The following is a 13439-nucleotide window of genomic DNA, read 5'->3' as shown; positions in this document are numbered from 1 at the left end:
AGCCGGCGGCTTAATAGGGAGGAAATTGAGTGCTCGAGCAATATTGAGGAGGATTCGGGATTCGGGATTCGCCAGGATCGTATCCATCCGTCCGCTTTCGGATTCCTCGGGCGTGCATCGGCTTCCTCCTACCACCGACCAGGGATTCTCATTCGCCGCGAATGCGTTTCACGCCGGACTGAACGCGAATCAGACCCGACCCGTGTATTCACCGACCATTCTACACGCCGATACGCCCGCGAACGAGTTCGCGTAAATTTTCCTCCAAGGGGATTTGCGGCCGAACCAGCTCTTCCACCCTCACCCCATCGTGGCGGATTGAACTTTTCCTCGAGGTCCGTCCACCTCGATGATCGCGCGCACCGTTGGGGCTTCTTCCCTGTTTGGCTTTGGAAGAAATTAATTGCGTTCTCTGGCCGATTGCTGTAACCTTTTGCGGTGTTCACAACAACGATAAGACACGATGGAGATAAATGTATTATCTCTGGTAGATTTTTCTTACTAACTCGTTGTTTAATATGAGCAAACTACGGATGTTTATGCAAATTCAGATTTTTATCGATCGATCGAAGAAACGAAAGTTGAATAGAAATTTGTTGCATCCTCTAAATATTCAAACAGCTAAATAATTTGTGCATTTATATACATTATGTGCAATCTGTACATTTTTGCACATTTAAATCTTCCATCGAGAGTAGAAGTACATTAATTCTTAGAGTCAAAATAATTTGTTGTTTCAAATGAATGCAAAGCAGAAACATTTGGCGCAGCAATTCATTTTATTGTTATCTGGATTTGAAAAGAACGAATCCCTTCGACTTTGTATAATTAATGCAGCTTATCGGAATAAATAAATGCTGTAAGTTCCGCATACTCGTAAAAAAGTCTGGCTTTATATTCTCAATGTGTCACGTATCGTAGGTTCCATTGAAAAATTTAAACGCTAAAAATTAGTCGGCTAAATATACGACCTGTATTATAGAGATATTTCAGTCGCATATTATGGAGAACGTAATTGCTTTTATATTGATCTGCTAATGCTCGTGGTCGTAAATATTGAAAATTGAATATTAAAATTAGAAACGCTTTGTACGCCAACACGCGAAATACGATATACAAACAAATAGATAGAGTGTCAAATGTTTCATAAAATAAGTACTCTGATGACCGAAATATGAATCAAACGTTATTCGATATTCATGAAGGTTTGCTAAAACTGGAAGCCCATAAAGCGTCGAACAACTCGTATCTCATATAACAACGTAAAATCTTGCTGGCTATAAACTAGAGTTTGACACCGACAACGAATAACAACGATACGACAATCGTTGACTAATAAAACGCGTAATTGCGACGAATAACTTTATTCGTTTCGTTCGCAACAAATTTCCCCGATTCGTAACGAATTTCACGGTGCGACCGTTTTGCACCCGGTGTCCCTTCCTATCGCCTCGCAATCGTTTTCAATTTAGAAATTTATCTATCCGTCGTTTCGATAACTCCGCGCAATGAAAATAACAACCGATCCTGCTATAAAAAAAAAAAAAAAATGACAGAAAGGAAAAAGGAGACAAAAAATGAGGAGCAAAAAAAAATTTTCCCCCGTGTTCACAAATCATTTTTTCGGCGGCCAGATCGATTCGAGACGAGCGGTTTTGTTTTGAACAGAAATCGATTTTCCATTAGAGGAACAATGAAATCCCTTCAATTTCGATCGCTCGTGAGAAACTTCGATTGTTGGCCAGCGTGTTTGTTTTTCGTGTCATCGGCCACGCTTAATAATTAATTTGCGGATTCGACGTTGCTATTGGAAGCGTCGTTGGATAGATTTGGCGGTAAATACAAATATCACGTCACACGATGTATAAATGTATACGCACGATACTGTTTAATCGTAGCGAATTGGGAAACAGGGAAATGATGAGCATACCGTACAGCTACACTTGTATTTTCATATGTTGCGGTGTATTTCTCTTTCATCCACAATTATAATGTACGATAATAAGCTAAATATAACCGATCCTAATTTATGGTTTGTATTAATCGCTTGCCATTATCGCTTCATTTTGTTACATATTCATAAACGTCTAATTCGGTTAGAATTTGTATCAGAACCAGTATCACATAAAAGCGATCTGTGCGATTATTTAAATACCGTTGAATAAATTAAAAATTTAAACGTTGTATAAAATACCCGAGTAGCGATAATTTCTTTCTAATATTGCACGATAATTTAATACGTAATAGAATAACAATAGCTAATTTAATAAATAACATCAACACGTTATAATTCCTTCTTTTTTACGATTTTTAAATTCATATAAATCTATAAAATTTACCTGCAAACTTTCATATGACTTGTTACCGAACCATGTGAATTTATAATGATATTTATTAATATCGATAACTCGTAGCTTGTGATTTAAGATTTCACTAGCACATAGTATGATTTCAATGTGTGATAAGCACGTTCGATGAAATTAAGTATTTAATCGTTTTATAAAAAATATACTAACGTATAGATTCTATGAAAACTTATAAAACAACTGTATAGATATGTAAATCCTACTAATTTAAAAAAAAAATAATTTTCTTCTCACGACAGCAAAACAAGTTATCAATTTGGATATCAATCCTCAGCAATAACACTTGGCTCGCTACATTCACCATTCGAAATTCCATGTTGCCCGAAATTTTCATGTGACCGAGTAAACTTACGAACGTATACATCGTGTACGCGTGTAACCGTGTGTCGTGATACACACGGCCGTGTATCACGAGCGGGTAATTTATCTTCCATTGGCGTGCACTCACCCCGATAATGGCGTTGAGTTCGGTCATGGTCACTTGTTTGGCTCTGTCAACAGCAGTAGCGACTTGTTGTTGGTGTTCCTGGGAGAGAAACGGCAGGATCTGAGCAATTATGGCGTTTAACCTCTTCGCTATCTCTGTCTGAAAATAGAAAGGAGAAACGATCCTTATTAAAGGGTAAATCGTTTTACGGTTGATCGACGAACCATGTTCGCCGTAATTGAGCTCGGATAACGATTGTCCTTTTCCCTCGCTCTCTATGATTCACCCACGCTCACCTCTCTTTGCCTTTCTCCTCACGCGGTTATTCCAACGGTATCAATCATCGAGCGTGACACCAGTCGTATCGAACGCGTGTACATTACTTAATTCGAGTTTTATTGAGTCCACTCGCTTTCTCGATTGATCGTTTAGCTCGACCGAATCGTCGACCTGTGATTTATATCGTGGTTCTCGCGTCAATCTCGCGATATGCGTATGGGTAATTGACTGCTATTATCTCGAATTCGCGTGATAGCATGTATTCGGCGAGAATTTATAGACCGGGGCATTAAATAGAATGTTAAAAACCTTTATGTAACTTTTATTTGTTAATAGATTTAATGCCAAGTTAGATTCAACGTATGCAGATTTCTGTAAAATTGTTTCTTTATTTTTCAATTTTAAAATTCCCTACACTTTCCTACATTCTCTCTGATCTACTACTTTCACTTGATTGCCAAGCTGACGTATTGTTCCATTGCCTCCATAATTTTCAAGATATTCCGACAATATTACGATATTAAAATGTTGCTTGTAGTTCGAAAGAAAAAGTTCGTAATTTGGACGTAGGATTAAAGAGGACATGTTTGAAAATTACGTAAAAATTACATTGTACAAACTGTTCTTATTATCAATTAATACGTAATTCACCTTCCAAGATATACTGACACTGATATAATTAAATGCATCGGGCGTATAGGAACGAATTAACAATGATGAACCAAGTGGTTCCTCAGTTGTCCGGAACACTTGGCGGTTTTCCGGTGGACTGCTGCGACACGTGACTTCTCTAGCTCACCGGGCGACCTTAATTTCCGGCCAAAGTGATGGCAGATACAGGTAATGCCCGTTGGCATCGGTCGAGACGAAAATTGAACCGAGAAGGGGGAGAAAGAGAAAGAGAGAGGCCACGCTACCGCCGATTCAGCGTGGATTTAATTTAATCCCCGTCAGTCTGTTCTGACCGGAGGGTGTCGTAAACACCCTTGGCCGGTTATGGCACACCTGCATTTGTACTGTACTCGTTTTCCTCGTAAGGGTGCGTGAAGCCAGCCTTTACCTTATTTCATACGATCAAAGCAGCAACCAGCGGTTGCAGATTCTCTTTGCCATAATATATTGTTCTTTTGTGAACGTTCTGCATATTCTGGTTGTGAATATTGGAAGAATGTGGCTACTCGGATGTGGAAAGGAGCCTTGGTGTGTTTTCTGGTTTATGAATATTGGAATATTCGATTACCGTGTTTAAAGCTTTGTTATATACGAGACTTTTAGAAGACAAACTGATGCAACGTTTTATCAATATTTTAATTTCATTAGGTAAGCACACGATTAACATTAAATTCTCGAGAATCAAATAAATTACTTGGATAATTTTACTCGTCGGAAGGAAATGACACGAACAATACTTACGTTTTGTAAAAAGAACTATTAAAACAAGTAATATTTTAATATCTTTCGGAGTATTGATATTATGAACAGAGATTTTTAAAATTACGAAGAGAGTGGAACAATCGTTTGTCTGTAAATGATAGGAAATATTGAAATATAATTTATTATTTTTTTCTCTCTCTTCATATGGTATTGACAAAAATTACTGAAAAATTTCAAGCACGTTTTATATAAACGCATAAATAATTCTGGGAAATCTTTCAATCTAAAACTCTATTTTCAAATATTGCATCTGCTTGTTATAAATTCTTGCAGCCTGAAAAATCCGATTATCTATCCGGTAACGATAATTACTGATATATAAACGTATCTGTTCCAGCATAATTATTTACGGAATTATTTCCCATCGTTATTTTCCACCTTATTTACTACTGTGACGTTACAACCTGTTATTTATCACTGTTCATTTCACTTCATCTAATATTGTATCCGCATGTCTCGTTTCTGTTGTCCCTCTAGCGTCGAATATTCTGAATTTTGCACGCTAGGGTCGCGTTTCAGCGTACTCGAATTTTAATCGGTTTCAACTTTAATGAAGCCGCCGCGTAATTGGGAATAATAATTCGATTAATGTATAATTGAACGCACCGCCCACTTCCCAGCGGTGCTGCTAGCAAAATCACCGGGGTTCATTTGTGTTAACGATGCGACAAATCATCGATTTTACCGACCGAGTTGCGCGAAGATGCTCCGTTAATTGTAGAGCGCGGAAGTTAAACGAGCTTTACGATTCATAGGATTTAACAGAGACTTCTTCGAATCGCAGAATCGAACGGACCGATGAATCTCCGCCTAACATACGATCTTTCTTTGAAGTTCGAAATGTCAAGATCATATGATACAAACGATAAAACTTGCTTACAAACGAAACGTATAATTAGCTGATACAGATTCGTGATCGAATTGATAGAAGGCAGACACGAAATAATTGCAAGAATGTAATTCCTTTGAGTCAAAGACGCAAGTTAATGATATCGTACGCGTACAACGTAGGGAAATTTTATGAATCAAGACATCGTTATAATGCAACAGAGCAAAGTTATAATCGGCAACACAAAGGAACTTCGTATCGCGTGTTCCTTCTATATTGATTCGGTTTCATATCCGATGCTATAAAAAATTCGATATCATCTACTATGTTCTATAAAGAATGTAAGAAAGCAGAACTTCCGCTAGAGTATCACGAGAGAAAAGCCAGAGCATCGAAAATTTCCAGCGAAATGGAAGCGACATTGCACTCTTACGTATATCTTATTCGTATCTCTCATACTTTTTACAATTTTAAAAAGCCTGGAAAGATAAAAAAATACCTAAGCGCGAACATAACTCATTCAGTTTCATTGCGTATCGCTAGAATCCTCTAAAAAAATTCTTAATCATTGCGTATCAGAATTCTGATCGCGAGTGCAAACAAATGCAAATCAGATTGTACACAGTACGAGAAAAAACTGAAACGAAATAAATTAAAAACCTTGAAGACTCCCCATGCGCTCTCAGAAATTCATGCCACTTGGCTCTTCACCACCCCAATTACCAGCGAGGGGTTGCAAAAGAGGCGTCTCGACGGTGGCGACCCATTAAGCGGCGCCTGTGCGCCGTGCTTTTCGCGCGTTCGCAAAGATGGAGCGTACGTGTAAACGAGAGGAAACATCGCGGAAACGGAACAAGTTTATTCGTTGCGCAACAGGAAGCAAAACAACCGGGTGTCCGCCTACGAAAACGGTTCACGACGCTCCTCCGTACGACTGGTAAATGCGAACTGCAGATATGATCTATCTGGTAAATGCAACCAGCCCTTCCAGGACCTCTTTCTCTCCCTTTAGTTCTTGTTTCACCCCGTCGTCAGAACGTCTCGCAGCAACGGTAACGCAAGCATCGCGGCCTGACAGCAGTTGTTTTCACTGCCGCTCAAACAAGCCCTGGATGCTAATTGAAATATCGCGGCCACTAAAATTCTTGGCAAGTTTCCCTCTCTCGAGCCTGCGAGTTGACGAGCGAGCGACCGGAAAGAAGGAGGACAAGGTAGAGGGAGAGAATTGAGGCAAGGCGGGAGTTGTTTTAATTACCCGTCGTCCTCCCTGCGTGCTAGTCATTAGACCACTAATTATAACGTACGGAAGAATGAGTCGCGCCATCCACGAATGAACTGTACCGAGCGGTGAAACACGAACCGAGGAACACGATATTGCGATTTTCGTTGCTTTCAGATAGATATAGACGTTCGAAAGATACGCGTTCGCGTATAATTCGCGAACGTTATACGCTAAAGTGATAAATTAACTCTTTCGGCCACCATCTCTCACTAGTTTCGCTATAGTTATATGAACAACTACGTCAGCAAAGGTATAAATACCAGAAATAAATGGCATAAGGAAAACACATATAGGATTCTGTTAATTTCCTGATGTTTTATGTTATTTTCAGTTCAAAATAAAAACTCTCGATTAGGATACAAGGATTTCTTTTATTTTTTCAAGTTTCTAGAACTACCACGCCAGTCACATGGGCTGGTTTTACAATTTTATTTGAAAATTCCTGCTTCATGTTATATTTTTTTCCACAATGATGTAATGACTTTCGCAACGATAACTGAAAGAATAATATAATGAATTTTATTTTGTTTTTTTTTTATGTATTCAAACTCAAAATAATTTTGAGCCAAGGCTACTTATACTAACGCCAGTCAAAATGACTGATTCTACGATTTTATAAATGTGCCAACTCTCCTTTAGGGATCATGGTCCCAGATCGATTAATAATACCAAAAATGTACTACATTCTGTAAGAAAGTAATAAATCAATAAATATAAAAATATTCTATTATTACGTATTTTTTAAAGACCAGTCATTTTGACTGACTTGGGTAGAAATAGCTTCGTGTTAACTATCGGTAGTTCTAGTGTTCATTATACAAATGCAAATCTCGTAAGCTGCGGTGTCGATCAGTTTCATAAAACAATTGGAAACTGGGATCTTCCTAGAACCTTATGTAAGAGAAATCTTTCTGAGAACGGATAAGTACTCGAACGATTTGCACTTCTATCGTAATCTCTTGCGTTGTTATCATTCGTTTCATTGTTTCTTTGGAAACGTTATTCAGAGACCAATTACTTTCTATAACCACACAACTCAGCAAAAAAAAAGGAAGAAGAAAGAAAGAAAGAAAAAAGAGAAGAATAAAAAAAAGACTGAGGAAAATTTGGTTAAATACTGGGAAAGTAGCAATCTTTCGTTTATCCCGTTATCCAATGGCTATTTCTATTTAAAATCGGTTGGCTGGCGAGAACAAAGGGAACGCTCGTTACCGTTCCACAAAAGCTTCTTCAAATTGCATTCTCGAAGTTCGTCGCGTGCAAAATTCGCCTTTTAAATGGGCGCGGTAGCCGCGGGAGCCAAGGGGACAACAAGCTTCGCGTTAATTTCCAGCGCGTTGATACAATTTCACGGCGCATAATCAAGCCACCGGAGTTAAAAGAAGAATCCCGGGGTAAAAAGAAATAGAAAAATTGCGTGCAAAGGGTGAACCATCGAGGGGGATGGAGGTGAGAGAGAGAGAGAGAGAAAGAGAGAGTGCAACACGACTAAGGGAGGACAGTACAAGACGTAATTGCGTTGCCAAGAAGTTTTCTCCGGCTGAAGAGGTAACCAAGGAAATAATGAATGGCTCGGATGCTTTAGCAGGTGCGCGAAGAAAAGGGTGAAAGGAATAAAAGGGGAAATAGAGAAGGGGGCAAAAGGAAGGACGAGGGAGAGTTTTGGTGCTGCTAGCACAGCTCTCATTGTCCCGGATTTCACACGGGAGAGATGAAAACCTTGGTTGGAATGAATTTTTCCCTACCGAGCCAAATTGGACCAAGAAGATTGCCAGCCTGACCGGCTACGTGTCCCTTTTCCGTTGCAAAAGGCGCTTCTCTCAATTCAGAAATTGCCAACGGATCTCCATCTTCAAAAATTTACTTCAACAGGGGCTGGTCTTTTTTTTCTTTATCATGCGAATGATTTTAGGGATATTAGATGCTCTTATCGTATTTCGTTAGAAGTACTTTTATACGGATAGTTGGACCATTGCAAAATTACAACAAAATAATTGTTTTACCATTTTGTAAAAATGATAGGTTCGTTAAAGAATCTTTAACTCAGCTCGCTACTGATTATCTTGAAAATTTATTCCATGTCGCTTTTATGTTTATACAAAATCTTTGCACTTGTTCCTTTCTTTCAATGATTGTCTTCAAGTCTAGTGTGGTTACAGTATCATTGATGATAAATACTATGTATTCATATCAGGGATCTCCCAATTGTTATAAATAATATACATATGTATACAGAATAGAATGTATATATCTAAGAATTAAAATGTTGATTATGAGTATTCAAGTAACACACGTTAACCCGAAAACATCATTAGAGAAACTAACAATTTCTCAAAATGAATTTTCTCCCAGACCAAAATTACGTAATTTAAAAAACAGAATAAAAACTTATTCTGAACTTATTACTTACTGACAAATTTCCCTCTCTTTTACTCAAGTCATTCTACATACACACACACACACACACATACCCCGAATATCGAAACCACATTATGCACCTACAGATTATAATTTCTACACATTATAAAACAACTTTGCCTACGTCTCTATACTCCATCCATTTCATCAATGATCCCTGAACGAACAGTGCATCAAACACCACGGGATACAGATATGCAGCAGCGCGTGTAAGAATCTTGGTTTTAGCCTGTGATCGACTGTTATTCTCTTCTCTTTGGTTCTGGGTGCGCATAGCACGGGGTCGGGACATGCCGAGACAAGGAGGCGGCGGCGGCGTGGCTCGTAATATCACGAAAACCGCAAGAAGCTTTAGCAAAGTGCCTGCACTTCGCCTGATGTGCCGCCTACACTCGACTCGCGTTTCCACGTCGACCTGTATTCATATGATCGTGTGCGTGCTCGAGTGTGTCGGAACCACGCGAAATAGGCATTCTCGTATAACATTGTACCGGCAGCCGTCTAAAAGCTGGCAGCAACATTCGCAGCATGAAAATGCAAAGCGACAAAGTGCCGCCGATAAAATTCTTCGCCGGTAAAACGATGACGTGAACCGAATGCTCTTCCGCCACCTACTTCTATTCCCGCTTTCTATCGACAGCCAGCCTCGAAGCTCGATATACAGCCGATAATCTAATACATACCACGCTCCGACCGGGAACATCCAGGAATCTCAATGATCCCGCTTCCAGAGGTAAGACGATCCCACGTCGTCCAACTTTACGCTGATTCCTTTTCGCTTGAGGGCGGATCAAGTTCGGGCAGATATATCGAAGAATGTTTGGGGAAAATCTGGAATGTCTTTATTGGTTTGCATTTTCTTTCGTAATTATGTTTCACGAGGGGGTTTAAGCTTCGCTCTGTGTTTCTTCCTTCCATTTCTTCGATCAGTTGCGGATAATTTTTAAAAGAGAAACAAATTTTTGAGTTTCAATCTTTTTCATATTTTTTATCTTACTATCGTGTAAACTATCGTCGAGTTTCGTATTTCAATAATCAAGTGATTCAGATTCAAATGACCAGGGTTACAAGATTTGAATGATTTTATCGAAGAATCTATTTCGGATTGGAAAATGTTTAAAATGTTGTGAATTAATTAAATAAAGTTTTTTTTAATGAACTACATTTTAGGTTTTAGATTTTACATATTGAAATACATGTGGCTACATTTTTCATGAACATTCGCAATCTATCAATTATCGGCTTCTACTGTAGGTATCTACCTGATACTTTTTTTGTTAGTTACAATACACCAGCAGCACATCTCATTTACCCCTTATCTTTTAAGAGAAAGATTCAAATCTATAAAAGAAATTCAAACGACTTGTAATTCCTCAAGATACATCGGCAAAAGGTTAATATCGTAAATAAGACGATACATAAGATGTGATATCACCGTTGATACATCAAGTATAAAGCTGGAAAGACGATAAGTATCGAATAACCACTGGCAGATCATAGAATAAAATCCGAAACTCTTGCACGGCTTTATTGTTTTATACCCACGGCTTTCCTTGGCCTCGTATTTCCTTAGCTTTTTATCGCCGAAAAGTGCTCTGTTATTGCCTTCAATAAACAGTTTATTCGTAACTAGCGTGTTCTTTACGACCTCCCACGCGTTGAAATTGCGCGTCATTACGACCCACGTGAAAGCACCGTGTAGATTATAAATAGGATCTTTTATCCCCGAAACTTTCAAACGCCTTGATACTCGAATAAAGACGCGTCATTATCCCACGCGTAAATTTCTTCTTCGTTAAAGCAACCACGTCGTTCTAAACTGTGTATTTCATCTCGTTTCAAAAGATTTAAATTCAAATATCCGGAGAAAAAAATAATGATACGCGTAAGATATATACATGAGATTTTCAAATGTATTCTTTGGAATCATTATAGGAGTAGTGCGTTCTAGTTGCAGACAAATAATCAAACGAGATCAAGATGATAGTACGTGTGACGCACTCGATGTTTTGCTTGGCCCACGTTCTTTTCACTTCGGCTAACGCAAACTCTGTTGCGTTGAAACATTGTTTGTTATTGCTTTCGGGGAGCAAACACGCGTGGGCGTAACTACAAAGGTGATGATAACAAAATCTGAGGTGGTACATGGCTGTTTGTGTTGGAATTCCTCGTTGTAACATCTATGTACCATAAACTAAGCTCAGAAATAGTACGTGGCCCGTTAATTTAATTTTAACACTTTACTTATCATGTTTCTGGTGCGTAGTAGTAGTTAATCGCGTTGAAAAGCTCTATTGGAGTATGTCGTAATCATTCAAGAATTTTCCAATATTTTCGAGCATTTACTTCTATATTCAAAAATAGATTTCTCTTTAAACCAATTGGTAATTACGTATATCGATCAGGACACGCCTTGGCGACTTTCAATGATTTTTAAAACGTGTAGCCAGGCTCATAATTCTTTTAATTTTACTGATGCACTCTCGCTCAAAAGTCGTACCAACTTAGGCCACGTTCTATTCTTCGCTTCAAGATTGAGCATTTAATGTAGATTATGATCTTTTATATTTATATACAGAGTTATACGTATTTTATAGGGTTGTTGAAGTGGGTTCCACTTCAAGGAAAACTCCACATCTTTTCTAAAGTTTAGCTTTCTTAGTCCTGGAAGCCATTGAGTACTGTTTAGCATTAAATCAATTCGAAGGGCCTCTCAAGGCTCATAGTTTTCTAGGAACATGCCTTGCACAGATGATACGACGAGGTACAGACAGACGAGTTTTCCGTAATTGTATAAATACTCATGGCTTCGAAGCTTTTTCGTAAAGTAACGCTGCCATTGTACTTAAACTTGCTTAAATATATTTTTCCACGCATACATTCATCCACGCATTTCCTCTCTTTCTCTCTATTACGAGATAAAACCTTAACAAGGATAAATTCTAATAAAAGCAAACCTCAGTAAATGCAATCATATTACATTTACGCTAAGAAAACGGAAACCACCAAATATCCAATTGAATGGCATGCACATAACACAAATAAGACAAGTTAAATACCTAGGACTCCACTTAGACACACAACTTACATGGAAACAACATACTAAATCAATTACAGACAAAATACGGATAAAAAGAAGACAGATGTACTGGCTAACTAGTCGAAACTCTAAACTCAGCATAGAAAGTAAACTAAAAATCTACAAAACGATAATAAAATCAATTTGGACGTACAGAATACCGCTATGGGGGACAGCAGCAATGAGCCACATAAATAAACTAGAGTCCCTACAATCGAAGATGCTGAGGACAATAGCCAATGCCCCATGGAATGTCAGAAATGAGGATATACGCAAAGACAGGAAGAAATCGGCAGGTACGCAGAAAAATACAAGGAAAGAACGGCAACACATTCAAACCAGTTGGCTGCACAAGCGTGCAAAACTCTCATAGAAAGAAAACTACAAAGAAAATACCCCACTGAAGTCACTAAAGAAATAAAATAGCCAAACTCGAAGATGGTACCCACGGCGGGGAGCCATCCACATGTTATTTAGCAATTAAGTTAGAAAAATTTACCAAATGTCCAGCTGGACAAATTGTAAAGTACAAATTAAATAATAAAAAAAAGAGGATAAATTTTAATATACTTTCTTCGTCGTATAAACTCTCGAGCTGTATGATATTCTTCCAACGACTGCTCAATTCTCTCCAGTCTTGAAGCAAATATGATAATTCCTATAAGCCCTAATGCTCGCCTTTAGTTTTCTAGATATTCATACAAATATTTTTGATGCCTCTCCAACTTTGGCGTAGAAAAGTTCTCTCAAACGAGTGATAAAACCACGAATTTTCCCACATTCCAAAACACATTCAGACTTGGAGATTCTTAAAGGGAATCTCAAATGCCGTGAAACTTGATGTGTTTCGGAAGCTACCGTCGGCCAAAGGGTGAAACGAAAACGTTTCAAGTGAGAACGACATGGTCGCGGGTGAAGATATAGCGTGACGCACTGCGAAATGTTTAATTGAAGAGTCAGCAACAGCGGGGGATCAGCAGGGCTGGGTTATAAGCGAGAGCGGAAAGTTTACAGGAGAAACGGCGGCACGTTTAGCTCGATATGCTGGCGGAGAGTTGGCAGAAGCTGGGAACACGCGCCGGTAAAACGGCCCGTTACTCGCACTAACGAGTAAACCAGCAGTTGCTCGTTGGACTTTGCCGGTATTATGCTACACGAGCAAATAAACCGGCGTGTTCGGCTAACTCCCTGGTTTCTGGTAAGCCCCTATACACTGGCTACACTCGCTGTAAAGCCCGGCTAACGTCCGCGTGATTGCAATATTCCGCGGCTTGTGGAGTGCGCCGGATGTACGAGGCGTTCGCGCGACCGCGCCGTGTTTTCGC

At 38.9% G+C, this 13439-nt stretch overlaps 1 protein-coding gene across 5 annotated transcripts in view; it reads right to left on the bottom strand.

Annotated features, from left to right (window-relative positions):
- The window catches only part of LOC100740902 (protein groucho-like), a 177714-nt gene that overhangs the window by 48702 nt on the left and 115573 nt on the right, over positions 1 to 13439 (bottom strand). For all 5 annotated transcript variants that reach the window (XM_033321281.1, XM_012386843.3, XM_003490270.4 and 2 more), the window contains one exon: positions 2815 to 2952. In XM_033321281.1, the coding sequence (XP_033177172.1) occupies positions 2815 to 2952 (138 nt within the window). The remainder of the gene's footprint in view (positions 1 to 2814; positions 2953 to 13439) is intronic.

The sequence above is a fragment of the Bombus impatiens genome, unplaced genomic scaffold (genome assembly GCF_000188095.3).
Source record: "Bombus impatiens unplaced genomic scaffold, BIMP_2.2 scf_0418, whole genome shotgun sequence".
Classification (NCBI taxonomy): domain Eukaryota; kingdom Metazoa; phylum Arthropoda; class Insecta; order Hymenoptera; family Apidae; genus Bombus; species Bombus impatiens.
This window is presented reverse-complemented; position numbering and strand designations above follow the sequence as displayed.